The 16,958-nt window shown below is 38.5% G+C and overlaps 1 protein-coding gene across 5 annotated transcripts in view; it reads right to left on the bottom strand.

Moving 5' to 3' along the window:
* LOC120086434 (anaphase-promoting complex subunit) overlaps nt 1–14,607 on the bottom strand; it is a 44,385-nt gene extending 29,778 nt beyond the window's left edge. For 2 of the 5 annotated variants that reach the window (XM_039043084.2, XM_090306737.1), the window contains exons 1-8: nt 14,436–14,607; nt 14,062–14,322; nt 13,764–13,923; nt 13,448–13,569; nt 12,934–13,180; nt 4,430–4,607; nt 4,271–4,349; nt 4,082–4,167 (exon numbers count right to left, since the gene is read on the bottom strand). In XM_039043084.2, the coding sequence (XP_038899012.1) occupies nt 4,082–4,167; nt 4,271–4,349; nt 4,430–4,607; nt 12,934–13,180; nt 13,448–13,569; nt 13,764–13,923; nt 14,062–14,232 (1,043 nt within the window). In that variant the 5' untranslated portion in view covers nt 14,233–14,322; nt 14,436–14,607. The remainder of the gene's footprint in view (nt 1–4,081; nt 4,168–4,270; nt 4,350–4,429; nt 4,608–12,933; nt 13,181–13,447; nt 13,570–13,763; nt 13,924–14,061; nt 14,323–14,435) is intronic. The other 3 variants (XM_039043093.2, XM_090306739.1, XM_039043112.2) reach the window with 3 other exon arrangements.
* Nucleotides 14,608–16,958: the final 2,351 nt, after the last annotated feature.

Raw genomic sequence — 16,958 nt, 5'->3', positions numbered from 1 at the left:
ACGACTTTTCATTAAATATAACCACGTAACACAAGAATAGTCATCGACAAATGTAACAAAATACCTAAACCCTCTTTTGGACTCAACAGGACAGGGACCCCAAACATCAGAATGGACTAATTCAAAAGGAGCACTAGCTCGTTTATTGACTCGAGGATACGAACTCAAACGATGAAATTTAGCAAACTGACATGACTCACAATCGAAAGAAAACAAATGTTGAAATTGTGGACGAAGACTCTTCAACACAGAGATAGACAGATGACCCAAACGACAATGCTCTTCAAAAGGAGACGACACGCTAGAGCATGTGATGGCCGTAAGTGTTTGTGGTTCAAAGATGTAAAGACCTCCAAATTCCCGCCCTTTACCAATAGTCTGTTTCATCGTAAGATCTTGAAATAAGCCATAACCAGAAAAAAAGGAGACACAACAATGAAGATCACGAGTGAGTTTACTGACCGAAATCAAATTAAACGAGAAATTTGGTAAATTTAAAACTGATGACAAAGAAATTGATTCAGTGAGATGGATGGTTCCTGATCCTAAAACAGGAGTGGAGGTTCCATTAGCTATAGTGACATTAGGTGAAGAGGTAGATGTACAAAGGGTAGAGAATAAACTGGGGTTACCTGTCATATGGTCTGTAGCGCTAAAGTCAATGACCCATTTTGACGTGGAGGAAAGAAGACATTTAGAAATGTTACTTGTCTCTGCGATGGTCGTAATGGGAGTAGAAGATGATGCCCTCAATGACTCTTGATACTGCTGAAATTTAGCAAACTCCCCTGCAGAAATCGTAATTGACTTGTCAAGATTATCAGGAGTAGGGGCGACTTGTGCAGAGGGTGATGGCATCCTCTGACCCTTATTCAGCAATCTTCTGCATTCACGTTTCGTATGGCCAGGTTTATGACAATAATAGCAAACAACACCTCCTGGATTTGATCTCCATGAATAATAGTTGGATCCATTCAACTTGTGTTCAGTTACTTTTGACACCATGGGAACAATCTCAGACATTACTGGTTTCTTATCAGCCATTACCTCAAAAAGTAGACACCGGACAACAAAGAATCAAACCGTAATTTATCGAAGAGATGTCTATACAAGCAGTGAGTATATCTATATATCCCAAACAAACACACCACCAAGAAGAGCCAACAACACTGAGGAAACCCACTGAAGACGGACGAAAAAGGGCAGCGCACGTGCCTACACGCGCTGGCGCGTGGACGGACAGCGAACTGGAACAATCGGCGCGTGAGCCTCACGCGTTGGTCAGATGGCAACCGGACTTTGGTGTTTTGTAGATCCGCGGCTGAGCTTTTCGTTGGAATGGGCGGTGTCGAAAAAACCTTTTTTTTTTCCAGCAGCGGCGGCTGCTAACAACGGCGAACGAACCGAAGACGGCGACTGTGAGAAAAAGTATAAACTCACCTCTCCACAAAACCCTAAACGTATCACAAATTGGTTTTAAATTCTCAAACCCTAAAGTTCACAAAAACCCTAAGTTTATTTAGAGAGCTCTGATACCATGTAAAACTCTTAGGTTTGAGAAAGAATCAAAATGCTTTATTCATTCACCAAAGATAATGAATATATACAAGAGTACAAAGCATAGAAAAGGAAAATATCACAAAATATTTACAAGAATGGAAAACCCTAACTATAGAATTATAACATGAACCTTAGGGTTTGAGAATTTAGAACCCGTTTGTGATATGTTTAGGGTTTTATGGAGAGGTGAGTTTATACTTTTGCTCACAATCGCCATCTTTGGTTCGTTCGCCGTCGTTAACCGCCGCCGCTGGAGGGAAAATAAAAAGGGGCTATTTTTTCGACACCGCCCAAATCGTCGAGGAACCTAGTCGCCGATCTACAAAACCCCAAAGTCCAGATCCCATCTGACCAGCGCATGGGACTCACGCGCCACTTGTTCCTTTTTGCTGTCCGTCCACGCGCCGGCGCGTGCGCCATTGATTTTGGTTTGTCTTCTGTGGGTTTCCTCAGTTTTGTTGACTCTTCTTGGTGGTGTGTTTGTTTGGGATATATAGATATACTCACTGCTTGTAAAGACATCTCTTCGGTAAATTAGGGTTTGATTCTCTGTTGTCCGGTGTCTATCTTTTTTAGGTAATGGCTGATAAGAAACCAGCAGTCATGTCTGAGATTGTTCCTATGGTGTCAAAAGTAACTGAACACAAGTTGAATAGATCCAACTACTATTCATGGAGATCAAATGTTCGCCACTTTATTAGGAGCATGGAGATGGATGATCACATCACAGAAGAGCCACCGACTGATGCTAATAAGAAGATTTGGTGGCAGGACGATTCAAGAATGCTTCTACAAATCAAGAATTCTATTGACCGTGAAATTGTTGAAGTAGTAAATCACTGTGAATCAGTCAAGGAACTATTGGAAAACCCTCATCAATCATAACTTATCTAATCCTTAGAATATCAATGGAATTCGAAAAGTCTTGATCCAAAAAACTTCTTTTGCTATTGGATTCAAGAAGATCAAAGGCTCAAGATTGTCAAAACCTATATCAAATTTGCCCAAAAGAGAATCTTCAATAGGTAATGAGGCTGGAATAAAAACACAAACATTCTTTTCAATCCTCATAACAGCTTGTGAGCAAACTAATCCATTTAAAGTTTGAGAGGATATTTCCACTAAACCACCTAAGTGATGGCCAATGGCTTCAAATACTGAATTCTTCCAAAAAGGTAGAGGGAGATTTTTTATCGAAATCCATCCTCCATAACAAATAATAGAACCTGGAAGAGAATGAACTTTCTTTGACCATCGCTCAACTTTTAAATGCATCCTTCCATACTTGTACCATTTGCCCAGAAATTCCTCATTGATGTCCTTGGTAATCGCTTTATCTTCAAAAAATGGGTTGATAGAAATTGATTCTTGAAAGAATTCTTCTAAGATCTTTAACCACAAACAAGGAGCTAAGATTTAAATCCAGCAACTAATTTTCCTTTTTAACCCAATATGAATTACCTGTGCCCTTCTCTGCCTTAACAGCATCTACAAATGATCTTGATGGAGTAACACAGACACCCCCCTATTGTTTTGATCTTCAATTATAACCTCTGGGAGAAGCTGCTCGTTTGTAATTTTCAGACTATCACCAATCATTTCAACAAAAGAAGGCCATTCTTTTTTATTGAAACCTGCAGGAACATGAATATTCCTTCGTCCACCAGTAGCAGGCCACCATGCTATGTCTGCAAACCATCCTTCCTTTGTTCTAAATTCTGCCAAACGAACGAAACCCTGCTCCATTTTCTTCTTCTTACAAAAATAGGCATGAATATGATCCTTTAGAAGCTCCTGTAATTTGCCTTCAATCCAAAGCATCGATTGAAAACTGAGAGTAATTTTCTGGTTGTTCCTCAAAGCCTCCACCGAGAAACCAAAATCTTCTTGCTATACACAGAAATACTGATTATTAATGCTGCAACTCTTGATTTCCATGATGAAAAAGGCAAACTCAGATGAATTGATTGTGGATGAAGAAAAAAGTGGCCGGAAGTGTTGAATCAAGCCACCTTAGATTCAGATGAACCGAGAAGAAGGTGGAGGAGAGAGGAGAGAGAGGAGAGCATACTTACCTTTCTATTGCTCTTCTTGTTGAGGTGAAAGCTCTATAATGACAATCTAAGAAATTCTAACATCCATCGATGACACAAGTAATAGCCAAAAAGGAACCCCCTTAGATGGACTAAACTTAATATATAGATCTTGGTCAATTACAAGGAGAGCTTGCTTCCTTTTGGGACCCCATTGTTGAGAACATTCAAAGAAGATTGAATGGATGGAGTAATTCCCATACCTCAAAGACTGGTGGACACACATTTCTCCAAGCCCTCTAAAGGCTAGAGGTTGAGAAAAGGTAACAGATGAGAAATGTGAAAGAAAATGTTCATTTTATCGATAATAGTTCTCCATATTACAAGATCCTAAAATGCATCATATCTCTTCATTCAGAAGGTGGTCATATTGGCTTGGGAAATCACCAACCCACATATGAGAGGAAAAGGCACAGTTAGTCACTTACCTATAGTCAAAATAGCGGTGGACATTTTCCAAAGCAGAAAAATAATCATCATGATAAAGGGTGTTCAAATAACGCAGAAAGTGAACCTGCATCAGCGCAACAGAGAGATAAATATGGCAGTTTAAATGTTAAACAAAATCTAATAGAATAAATAATCATTAACATAATAGGAAAAAAAGATCCAATTACTCGATGAAGCTCAGGTGCCATTTTCTGGAGCTGTTTAAGAACCACTTCAAAAGCATTTAGAGAAAATAAGCTTCCAAGCCTGCACCAATTTTAAAAAATTGTTAATTGTGGTAGCAAGGAACAACATTTTCTGGGCTGATTAAGCATATATACTCTTACTTCTCAATTTTTTCAGCTTGTGCATCTAAGTAGCCTTGCATCTGCCAATTTGTCCTCAGGAATGCACTACCACTGGGATCAATATCTCTCGAGGTATTGGAAAAAGAGTGAGAGTAGGAATAAGCTTCTTTAGCTTTGCCAATACTTTTGCACTTTGGGTAAGACGGAACATCAACATCTGTACTTTTGACATATGCGAATCAATAACTATGATAAGAGGCTTAAATTATTTAATTCTATGGAAAATTGAGGAGTAGCAAAAATTAGTAGCAACTTACTTAAAATTGTGATAGAGTTAGTGCATCTCAGATTAAGTTTTAAGTATGCAAGGAAGCTCAAGGGGGTCTATAACCCAGAGTTATTGGCTATTTAGATGATGATATAAGCACCGAGTCTCAGACCTCTTAAATGGTATGGGGAGCTCTTCCTTACAGCTTAATAGTACTGAGCTTTCTGTTTACCAATTATCTCCTTAGATTATTAACCAAATCTATACTTTTTAAGGTGATTTTGGAAATACTCTTTGAGAACAAATGTTTTTTTTCCCTTACTGAGAAACTGAGATATACCGAAGAAAACAAAAATACAAAAGGAGAGGGGAGATGAGATATTCCTACCACATCAAGGGTTTACTAGAAGCCTTCCCAACTGGTGTACAGTTGGTGTAAATTTTAGCTAAAAGATGATTATAAAAGGACTTGGCAAGAAGACGCTGAATGGGATCAGAAAAGAATTCCAGCTTGTCTCTTCTCCATTGATGATTGTCGAAAAGGGTTGGTTTGTCCTAGGGCTTATTTATAATTCTCTTATGGGCCTAAGGCTGCCTGTCTGTCTATTTATTGGAGCAAGTCTTCCTGTATTTCTGTATCACTTAAATAATAAAAAAGTAGTCTAGATCGTGATTTTTTCTTCCTGGCCTAGGAGTTTCCACGTAAATTATTCGTGTGTTTCTATTCTCCTTCCTCTTCTATTTTCATCATGGTACAGAGCAAGGCGACAACCCTAGCCGCCATTGATGAGTCTCCTTTGACCACCAACTCCGAGATAGCTGACACGATTAAGGAAGCTGTCCAACAGTACCTAGAGACTACCTTACCGCGTCTTCTTCAACAAATGAGTGTCGTCGAACAGACAACCCAATCCATCGATGGACAAATTGGGTCACACCCAGCCATGGAGGATCGTGGACAGACTGGGTCACTGCCGGTCATGGAGGAAATCACCCAGCCCCGTCACGTCAATGGCGCTCCGATTGCATGCGGAAAAAATCCCATCGGAGTCGTCGATCTCCCAGGTGCAAACAGGTTTCGACATCTAGATCTGATCGAAGCCTAGCCCTACTTCAACAGCAGATCCGTAGACCTCCCGGGTATAAACGAGGTTCGGCGACCAAATCTGATCGAAGCCCAGCCTTCCACGCACACCAGATCTGTCGACGGCGTCCAGACTCGACCACAGTAGACATTCTTCACGGTTATCCCTCGGGTACAGATAGGAAGCTACGGCGATTTCCTTGGCTCGACCAACCGTGGCTTCGTCGGCGTTGTCTCTGACCAGCAGCAGCCGGTGGATCAACCAGTCCATTCTGACTGCAGTGGCGCGTGTCCTATCATTTTTCCGACAAACTCTTCGGCAGCGGTGAATGGGGTGTGTTCAGATGAGATTAAAAAAAGATTTGTTTTTCTTCCGCAACAACTCACGGATCTTGGGTCGGTTCTTGGCACGAACTCGCAAAGTGCTCAATCAGAGCCATCCAATCTACAGTTGTGCTCCGAGAACCCAGTAAACTCTTTCCATTCTTTACCTACTGCAAATTTGTTATCTGGATCAATAGGACATTATGTAGGAATTATTATTGGAGAAAAGCTAAATGGCCAAAATTATTTCTCCTGGTCGCAATCCATCAGAATGGCTCTGGAAGGAAGACAAAAATTTGGCTATCTAACTGGGGAGATACCCAAACCTAAACCCAGTAACTCCCAAGAACGCATCTGGAAAGCATGGTACCTCAAATTGGCAGACCGTTACTTTATATGGCAACTGCCAAAGACATTTGGGATGTAGTACAGCAGTTGTATTCAAAGAAGCAGAATGCATCCCACCTTCATACCTTACACAAGCAAGTCCATGAATGTAAGCAAGGGACTATGGATGTAACGTCGTACTTCAACAAATTATCTCTGTTATGGCAAGAAATGGACTTATGCCGTAAGATTATCTGGAAATGTACACATGATGGGACTCAGTATTCCAAAATTGAGGAAGCTGATCGAGTGTATGATTTTCTGGCTAGGCTAAATCCGAAGTTTGACGGTGTTCGCAGCAGGATATTGGGCCAACATTCTACACCGTCACTGATGGAGGTGTGCTCTAAAATATGCCCGAAAGAAGACCAGTCTAGTGCAATGAATATTTCAAAGCATTGCAAAAAACCATGGCACACAAAAGACCAATGCTAGAAGCTGCATGGAAAACCTCCAAATTACAAACGACGTCAGTCACAGGACAAGACTGGTCCTGGACGGGCTCTGGTAAGCGACTCGGTGAATGACAAGGCCTCGACTCAACTTCAAGCTGATGGTTAGAGTAACTTAAGTGTTGTCGGGGTCAGTGCGATTGCACATTCAGGTACGACTCAGTCCTTTGGTTTTATTAGCATTAATGGAAAAAGGCCCTGGATTGTGGATTCCGGAGCAACAGATCACCTGACCAGTTCTTCTGATCATTTTATATCATATCACCCGAGCGCCGGAAATGAAAAGATTAGAATCGCAGATGGGTCCTTTGCCCTTGTCGCAGGAAAAGGACATCTTTCTCCTTTTGAGGGTCTAATATATTGCGTGATGTGTTGCATGTTCCTAGAATTTCATACAACTTATTATCTGTCAGTAAAATTACAAGGGACCTGAACTGTCAGGCTGTTTTCTATCCCACCTTGTTTTGTTTCAAGATCTGAGCTCGGGGACGATGATTGGCACTGCCCAGCACAATAGGGGCTCTATTTCTTGACTGATGAAACTTCCTTTAGGGATGGTTATAGGACTAGTTTTATTTCTTTGAATTTCTCTACTGCAGAAATCGATTTTATGTTATGGCATTATCGTCTGAGACATCCCAGTTTTCAATATATGAAGTATCTTTTTCCGCATTTATTTCATAATATTAATCTATCATCCTTACATTGAGATGTGTGTATCCAGGCTAAACAAAGTCGTGTTTCTTTCCACTCTCAGCCTTATAAACCGTCCAAACTTTTCAGTCTTATCCACAGTGATGTCTAAGGTCCCTCACTAACCACCACCTCTATAGGCAAACGGTGGTTTGTCATCTTTATTGACGATCACACCAGACTGACCTGGGTTTTTCTTTTGACCGATAAGTCTGAGGTGTCCTCTGTTTTCCAACAATTCTATGCGACCGTAGAAACCCAGTTCAACACAAAAATTGCCATTTTACGAAGTGACAACGGGCGTGAGTTCATTAATAACTCGTTTCGGGACTTCCTAGCCAGGAATTGTCCATCAAAGCTCGTGTGCCTATACTCCCCAGCAAAACGGAGTAGCCAAGAGGAAAAATAGGCATCTGGTTACCTCTCTTCCTTCCTATCTGTGGGGTGATGCTATCCTCACTGCAGCCCACCATATCAACCGCATGCCTTCCCGTGTCTTAGCCTTTCATACTCCCCTTGACTGTTTCAAAGAGTCGTATCCCAACACTCGGTTAATCCCTGACGTACCTCTACGGGTGTTTGGATGTGTTGTCTTTGTCCATACCCACGGTCCCAACCGTACAAAATTTACTCCTCGTGCTCAGAAATGTGTCTTTGTTGGGTACCCTCTCCATCGATGTGGGTACAAGTGTTATCATCCCTCATCTCGGAAATACTTTGTGCCTATGGATGTCACCTTTCTCGAGGATCAGCCTTTCTTTCCCATTAGTCCTCTTCAGGGGGAGAGTCCTAGTAAAGAGACTAACTGGTCCACGTATTCCATTCCCCTAGAGGTCTCAGCTGAACCTAAACATCTTGGTCCTGCTCTTCCCACTAATCAAGTCCTTTGGATAACATACTACAGGAAGAATCTCAAGAAGGAAACAGTGCCGCCTGTCGCTTCTCTTGCCCCAGTTCATGAGTCTAACTCGGTCTCAGCCCCAGGTATGAACATCCCTGTTTGTGATACTTATGATTGTGTTGAGACTAATAATTGCAGAGTAGACAGAGATATAGAAATTGGTGACAGTGGTGAGAAAATAGAAGGAATTGAGGAGGATGAAGAAACTGATGGAAAGAACAACACTGAGGAAATAACTCCAGCAAACGAGAACAGTGGAAGGGAAGGTGATTGTGTGGGAAGTCCTTCTAAAGAAAGATCCATAGATCAGACGGCTAGCTGCAGTAAGAAACTTGGAGAAGAGGAAAGTCATGATGCGTCTCTCGATCTTCCCATTGCCTTGAGAAAAGGGACTAGATCATGTACGAAGTTCCCTATGCATAGTTACATGACATATAGTAACTTATCTCCTGAGTTCAAGGCTCTCACTACCAGTCTAGATACGGTAATGGTTCCAAGTAATATACATGTTGCCATGGAAGCTCCTGAATGGAAGGCTACAGTTATGGAAGAAATGAGAGCTCTAAAAAAAAATGAGACATGGGAACAGGTTTCTCTTCCTGAGAGGCACAAGACGGTTGGATGTAAATGGGTTTTTACTGTTAAGTACAAATCCGATGGCTCGATTAACAGATACAAGGCGAGACTGGTATCCAAAGGCTTTACTCAAACCTTTGGTATTGATTACTCTGAGGCATTCTCCCCTGTGGCCAAACTCAATACGATCCGGGTGCTTTATCTATTGTTGTTAATAAAGATTGGCCTTTGCACCAATTAGATATGAAGAATGCATTTCTTAATGGAAAACTCGAAGAAGAAGTCCATATGAGCCCTCTACCCGGCTTCGAGAACCAGTTTAGGTATCGAGTTTGTAGATTGAAGAAGTCACTGTATGGGTTGAAATAGTCTCCAAGAGCCTGGTTTGACAAATTCACCACATTTGTTAAAGCACAGGGGTATGATCAGGGGCACTCAGATAACACGTTTACAAAGAAGTCTGGTTCAGGAAAGATCTCAGTACTTATTGTATATGTAGATGACATTGTATTGGCTGGTGATGATACTGATGAAATTATGAGACTTAAAACAAAGATGGCTAAAGAATTTGAAATTAAAGATCCGGGAAAATTGCAGTACTTCCTTGGGATGGAGGTGCTCGATCGAAGGAGGGTATCTCTGTCTCACAACGAAAGTATACTCTAGATCTCCTCAAAGAAACAGGAATGACTAGGTGTAAACCTGTAGACACCCCTGCAGAGTATAATGCCAAACTGAGCAATGTTAACAATGGAGCTCCTGTCAGTAAAGAGAGATATCAGCGATTAGTTGGGAAGTTGATATATTTATCTCACACGAGACCTGGTATATCTTATATCGTGAGTGTTTTCAGTCAGTTCATGCAAGCTCCCTACGAGGAACATGTGACAACCGTCGAACGCATTCTACGATATCTGGAGGGCACTCCTGATAAGGGCCTACTGTTCAGGAAGTCAAGTAAACGTGGCATAGAAGCATATACTGATTCGGACTGGGCTAGGTCTACTGTTGATAGGAAGTCTATGTCTGGGTATTGCACTTTTGTCTGGAGCAACCTGGTCACTTGGAGAAGTAAAAAACAGGGAGTGGTTGCCATAAGTAGTTTAGAAGCCGAGTACAGGGCCATGAGTTTGGGGATATGTGAAGAAATCTGGTTGAAGAAAGTATTGACAGATCTTCGACAAGACAGTGAGCTTCCAATGAAATTGTTCTGTGACAATAAAACAGCAATAAGTATTACCAACAATCCGGTCTAGCACGATAGGACCAAGCAGCGAAATTGACAGACATTTCATCAAAGAAAGACTGGATAATAGGAGCATATGCATTCCCTACATCCCTTCTAATCAACAGATTGCAGATGTCCTTACAAAGGGATTGTTAAGACAGAGTTTTGATTATTGTATTAGCAAGTTGGATCTGATTGATATTTACGCCCCAACTTGAGGAGGAGTGTCAAAAAGGGTTGGTTTGCCCTAGGGGCTTATTTGTAATTCTCTTATGGGCCTAAGGTTTCCTGTCTGTCTATTTATTTGAGCAAGTCTTCTTATATTTCTGCATCACTTGAATAATAAAAAACTAGTCTAGATCGTGGTTTTTTTCTCCTTGGCCTAGGGGTTTCCACATAAATTATTCGTGTGTTTCTATTCTCCTTCCTCTTCTATTTTCATCAAAGATTTTAGCATTCCTTTCAAACCAAAGCCTCCAAAGAACAACCTTCCCAACGGCTAACAATAGACCATAATACACCGGTTTTATCTTTGAAGGGACCACCAGCAATAATCTGGAACCTAGAAGAAGACATCAGAAATGTTCCTGGAAAGGCCCGACATATATTGATGGACTAGAGGAGTTTGGCTCAACAGCTAAAAGAAAAGAAACGACCAAATAAGAGATGGCCTTGACCTTCCTCTGCATCCGACCAAATAATAGATGGCCTTGAATTTGATCTTCCTCCCCATGTTTACACATGACACACCAGCTAGAAGAGGGAGCCATATAAAGTCTTCTTTTCTTCAACTCACAGCAGAATTCAATCTTTGGAGAGAAAATAAATCCATAGGAAAACCTCACTTAGTTTACACGACACACCAGCTTGTTTGGCCTAGAGCTTAGGCACCAAAGATCTTACATGGAAAATTCCACGTCCTTCAAGCAGCCAAATCGTCTTGTCTTCTCTGTTGAGAATAAGGGAACAGAGGAGGTTAGGCAAAGTGCACTCCTCAATTTCAGCATCCATCAAGTTCCTTCTAAACTGGAGATTCCAATCATTCAAAGAGGCTGACCAGCATTGACTTATATTGCTGCTAGACTTGGCAACTCAAAATAGTCTTGGAAAGTCAAACCTAGCTGGAACATCTGAAAGCCAACTCTCTTCCAGAAAAGGAATTTATCACCTTCACCAATTTTCAATCTTATGCCACCTCAGCAACAAGGCAACTCTTGACAAGGAAGACTTAAAAACCTTTGAATCAACAGAGCCATCTTTAGGTAATGGGAGCTATGTAAGGTTCCTAGAAAGCGAAATTTTTTCATTCATGAACCACTAGCCACATTCTGCAAGGAGGTGTCTCTAGCTTTAAGATTACCAGCTCCTAAACCCCCTTCTGAAATAGGCATAGAAGAAACATCCCATTTCCCAAAGTGGGATCCCGCTTCAAGGTTAGCTCCTTCCACAAGAATTCTCTAATGAACCTCTCAAGATTTTTCACAACCTTGGCTGGGCATTTAACAAATAAATAAATAATCGAGGGGGATACTTGAGAGAACTGCATTGGCAAGAGTTAACATCCCTCTTCTTTGAGAGCAAATGTTGAAAACATATCAAAAAGAATTAAATTTATCACGAGCTGACAACTTAGGATTAGGTCTTGTGGATTTCAATATGTAATATGTTAATCAAACAAGCAATACTAAGTTGAATTCCTGCAACACAATAACCACCTTCCTCATTCTGATTTGTTATTTCACATTTTGATCTTCTAAATAAAGTGTTCCAAATTAGACTAAATTATTACATATATCCTAACCCAATCATTCACTAATTTTTAACCGGTCAAGGCATAGAGCTCAGGTAGAGGTTATAATTACAAAAAGAAATTAAGAGGGCATACCATACAGAAGTTTAAAGTACTGAAAAAATGAAAGCGAAAGAAAAAATAAAGGTTGCGGAAGCAAATCAATATCTCGATATTTGTTAAACAAAGAAAAAATAATGGAAAATGAGATAAGAAAATCCAATGAATGAATAAACTTCTTATTGGAGTAGAAATGCTGCTCATACAAAACTTCACATGGATGATCACCCTTATATAAAGTACAAAGGTGAACCTAAATTAGTAGTACTAACTTACAAATTAAAAGCAACATTAAAAACATAAACTTACATAACTGGAAAATAAAACTTAAAGAACAAAAAACTGAAAATGTTAGATCTAACTTTAAAGGAAAAAAGAATTAAAACATTAAACTGAAAAATTAAATGTAAGAAAGAAAAATCTCATGACTTAACATAAAGAAAGCCCAAGTTGGTCCCCGATGAAATTTTTTGCTTTTTCCATCTAAAAGTTAACTATTTCCTTCCAAACCAATTTTGTTATAGCACTGATGTACCTCATTTCCCACTATAATACGAAGGAATTAATGAACGGAAACAAAAAAAAATTATGTATAGATTTTGATCTCTCGAGAAAATTAATCAAATGGTATAAAAAAATAAACTTGACATCAATGAAATGTTTCTTTACCAAAAAAAGAAATAAATAAATAAACTTGTGATCATTTATTATGCATATGGTTTATTTAATTTTCTAAGTTGTTTTTCATCTAAAGAGCCAACGAGTTAACATGTGCCTCTACCTTCAACCAATCCAGAAAGTGCTTCGGGCACATGAAAATGAAAAGAGATGCTCTGAGTGGTCCTTTTTCTTGCTTCAAATTCTTCACTAACCTTCTCAAAAACAAGATTCTCCAGGTCCATACTTTGATATTCTGGCAATGTCTCCAAATCGTTCCTAGTATCATTTAATTCAGATGCTCCATAAGGACAAGTTGAAAGAGTTTCTTTGCAATACATTCCTATATTTGTCAAAAGATGGCAAACACCCTGCATTGAATTTTCAGCAATGACCATCCAACTTGTAAAGCAACATTAAAACCCAAGTTCAATATCTTTTTATATCCAAAGAAATTGATATTTGAATCAAAAGATTCTGTGTAACAAAGATGTTAAAAGAGGGATCTTTTATTCATTTGCTCCATTGGTCCTATTTCATGCTGGAAACAATAACTACTGATACATTAAACCAGTTTTCAAAACATTAACGACGGAAGGGGTGTCCTAACTATTAAGACAGTAAGTAAACTAGAGTACCTCAAATGATAATACATTGAAAGCAAGAACACAGCGACGAAGGAACATTCCTAAGTTGCTGTTGGGGTCCAAAATAATCTGGTCATCTTCCACGACACCTGAATCTGGACCTCCAAGGATTCCTGATTAAATCGACGTTTAACTACGTTAGTGAGATGCAAGGTTGGTGAAATTGAGAAAACAGGAGACTAACTACATCACACAGTGTAAGAGAGTCATTGCCCATACATTAGAACTTAAGGAAGACAAATAGAAAGTTTGATAAGAAATGAATAAGGGTTGAGGGTAAACAACAATAGGGATTTGCAGAACTAACCTCGCATCTCACTAAAGAAGTTAAACAAATCATCAGGGGAGGCTAGAGATGACAGCCTACTTGTTAGGTGATCAATCAGCCAATGATCCAGTAACCCACCAACTTCCCTCAATTGATTTATGAGCTCTTCAAGTTTGGGTTCCAAAATGTCGTCACAAGACTGGAAAATAAAATATGCCACTACATAACATCTAAAAACAAGCATTTATAACACTAACAACAAGCATTCACTGGAAAAATGAGCATGTTTATTATGGACTAGGATTTGCAGAGGTTAATGTTGACACGAGTAAAGTACCTTAGTGAGAGCCATCAAGAATAGACCAAGACGGTTGTGCTGAGCCACTGAAGAAAAAGGAAATGGTACTGAGATTTGAGCCGGCGGAGCATAAATTTGAAGCAGTATGCAGAGAGAAACTTTGTGCGGCGTAACCGCGAATCCCCATTGCGATTTGAAAATCCCAGCCATTTTAGAGCAAAATTCTCCGGCTCTCTCTGCCTTGTAGAAGATGCGATTCTCTTGAGGCAATTCAAAGAATTGTTAGTCCAGGTGCACCATCTACAACCAGCACCAAAATCTTCACGGTAAAATTCACAGAAAATGATAGCGACAGAGTTCAAAACTCAAATGCAGGTTATTACCTTAAGAGAGTATGAAGTGCAAGCTATTACCTTAAGAGCTGAGATGAAGCTTGTGGAATTTAATCTTGATGGTCGGAACGAACCGGACCGCCGGAGAGAATGGAGAGTGGTGGACGGCGGGAAGGCAAGAGAACAGAAGGAAGAGGGAGAAGGAAAGTTTTCAAAAAGAAAAGAAGAAATTATGAATTTGGTTTCCAAAGTTAATTTCTTTTTTTTTTTTCCTTCCATTTTCTTTGGTGCGACCATGATGGATGTGAAAAATTCGAGGGATGCGTTAGAAACATGGATATCGATAAATTATAATATAATAATAAAATAAATAAATAAATAATTTTCGTATATAGAAAAAATGTCAAACTATTTATAGAAATATCAAAAAAAATACAAATAGACGTTGATAGTCCTATCAGCGTCTATCAATTAAAGACTTCTATCAGTTTCTGCCACTGATAGACTTCTATTAGCCTCTATCAAAAAAGATTAAAATTTTTCTATTTTGTATAAATAGTTTTAAAGGAAAAATAGTACATATTTCATATAATCTATATTCCTAAAAAGTATATTTACTCCCCCTCATGGAAACGGCACTTGAGATCTCCGAGTCACAACATTCCAATGTTGTGAACCAGTTTTTCAAAGATCGTTGTAGGTAATGTCTTTGTAAATAAGTTTGTCAGGTTAATTTTTGAATAAATTTGTTGTATAGTGATATCGTTATTTTCTTCAAGATCATGAGTATAGAAAAGCTTTGGTGAAATATGTTTTATTCTCTCTCCTTTGATATATCCTCCTTTGATTTTGGATATGCATGTTGTGTTATCTTCGTATAATATTGTTGAAAGATTTTTATTAGAAGACAAACCATATGTTTCACAAATGTGTTGAGTCATTTATCTTAGCCATACACATTCTTGACTAGCCTCGTGAATTGCAAGAATTTCAGCATGATTTGAAGAATTAGTCATTATGATCTGTCTTACTGACAACTACAATACAACAATTCCTCCACATATTAATAGATAACCTACTTGAGATATAGTTTTGTTTGAATCAGATAAATATCTAGAATTTGCATAACCAATTATATCAAAATTTGATTTACTTGAATAAAACAAACTTATATCAATCATTCCTCGGAGATAGTGGAGTATATGCTTAATTACGTTCTAATATCTTTTTGTTGGAGAATAACTATATCTTGCTAATAAATTTACTGAAAATGCAATATCTGGTATTCTATTATTAGCAAGATACATAAATGCACCAATTGCACTAAGATATGGTATTTCAGGACCAAGAAGTTCTTCATTATCGTCTCAAGGTCAAAATGTATCTTTTTTCACATCTAGTGAACGAACTTCCATTGAAATGTTCAATGAATGTGCTTTGTCCATATAGAACCTTTAAAAAAAAATCTATACAAGTTGACTAATGAACAAATATCTCATCTGCTAAATGCTCAATTTGTAAGCCAAGGCCCGAGATCTTTCATCTCAAATTTTTTTCTTAAGATATTCTATTATCTTTGAAAGCTCTTTAAGAGTTCTAATTATATTTAAATCATCAACATATACATTTATAAAAGCAAATTCTAACTATAATTTCTTTATAAAAACATGTGGACATATTGGATTGCTTTGATATCCTTCTTTCAACAAATATTCACTCAGGTAATTGTACTACATTCTGATTGTTTCAATCCATATGGTGATCTTATAACTTTATTGAATATAATTTTCAAAATTTTGATTTATATATTTCAAGTACCTTAAATCCTTCTAGGATTCTTATATAAATATAATTATCAAGATATCCATATAAATATGTTGTGACTACATCCATAAGTTGCATATCTAGATTTTCATACACAGTCAGACCAATTAAATATCTTAATATAATTGCATCCACCACCGAAGAATACATCTCCTTATAATTAATACCAAGTTGTTGTGAGAAACATTGTGCAACTAGTCTTGCCTTATATCTTATGATCACATTATTTTCATTTCTTCTCACAAATACCGATTTTTATCCAACAGGTTTGACACCTTTTGGTGTTCGGGCTACTGGTCCAAAAATCTAACGTTTTGAAAGTGAGTTTAATTCTGCCTCAATTGCTTCTTTCCACCGAAGCTAATCTTTTCTATGTCGATATTCTTCAATAGATTTTGGTTCAGAGTCTCCATTTTCAGATATAATATCAAACATTATACACAAAAATATTATCAATAATTACATGAGTTCAGTTTCATCTTTTTCCTATCATGACAGTTTATTAAAATCTCATTATTATTTTTAGGTATTTCATCTTCCTTACTAGTCATGTAAAAAATTTCTTCATGGGTATTTACATTATCAACCAAATCTTTTTGCATCATTTATTTTTCTTTTTCAAGGATTTTTTTCTTTGGAACCCACCGGTTTACCACGCCTTTGGCATGTTTCAGACTCATTAGTGACAACTTGTTGTATTGGGATATCAATTTTCAATGGAACATCTGCAGTTGGTATACATGACTTGGTTATTTTCTTTGTATCTATAAATGCATATGG

Source organism: Benincasa hispida, chromosome 1 (genome assembly GCF_027475165.1).
Source record: "Benincasa hispida cultivar pf3 chromosome 1, pf3_genome.v1.1, whole genome shotgun sequence".
NCBI classification, from domain to species: Eukaryota; Viridiplantae; Streptophyta; class Magnoliopsida; order Cucurbitales; family Cucurbitaceae; genus Benincasa; species Benincasa hispida.
The sequence above is the reverse complement of the archived record's forward strand: the minus strand, read 5'-3'. Positions and strand labels throughout refer to the sequence as shown.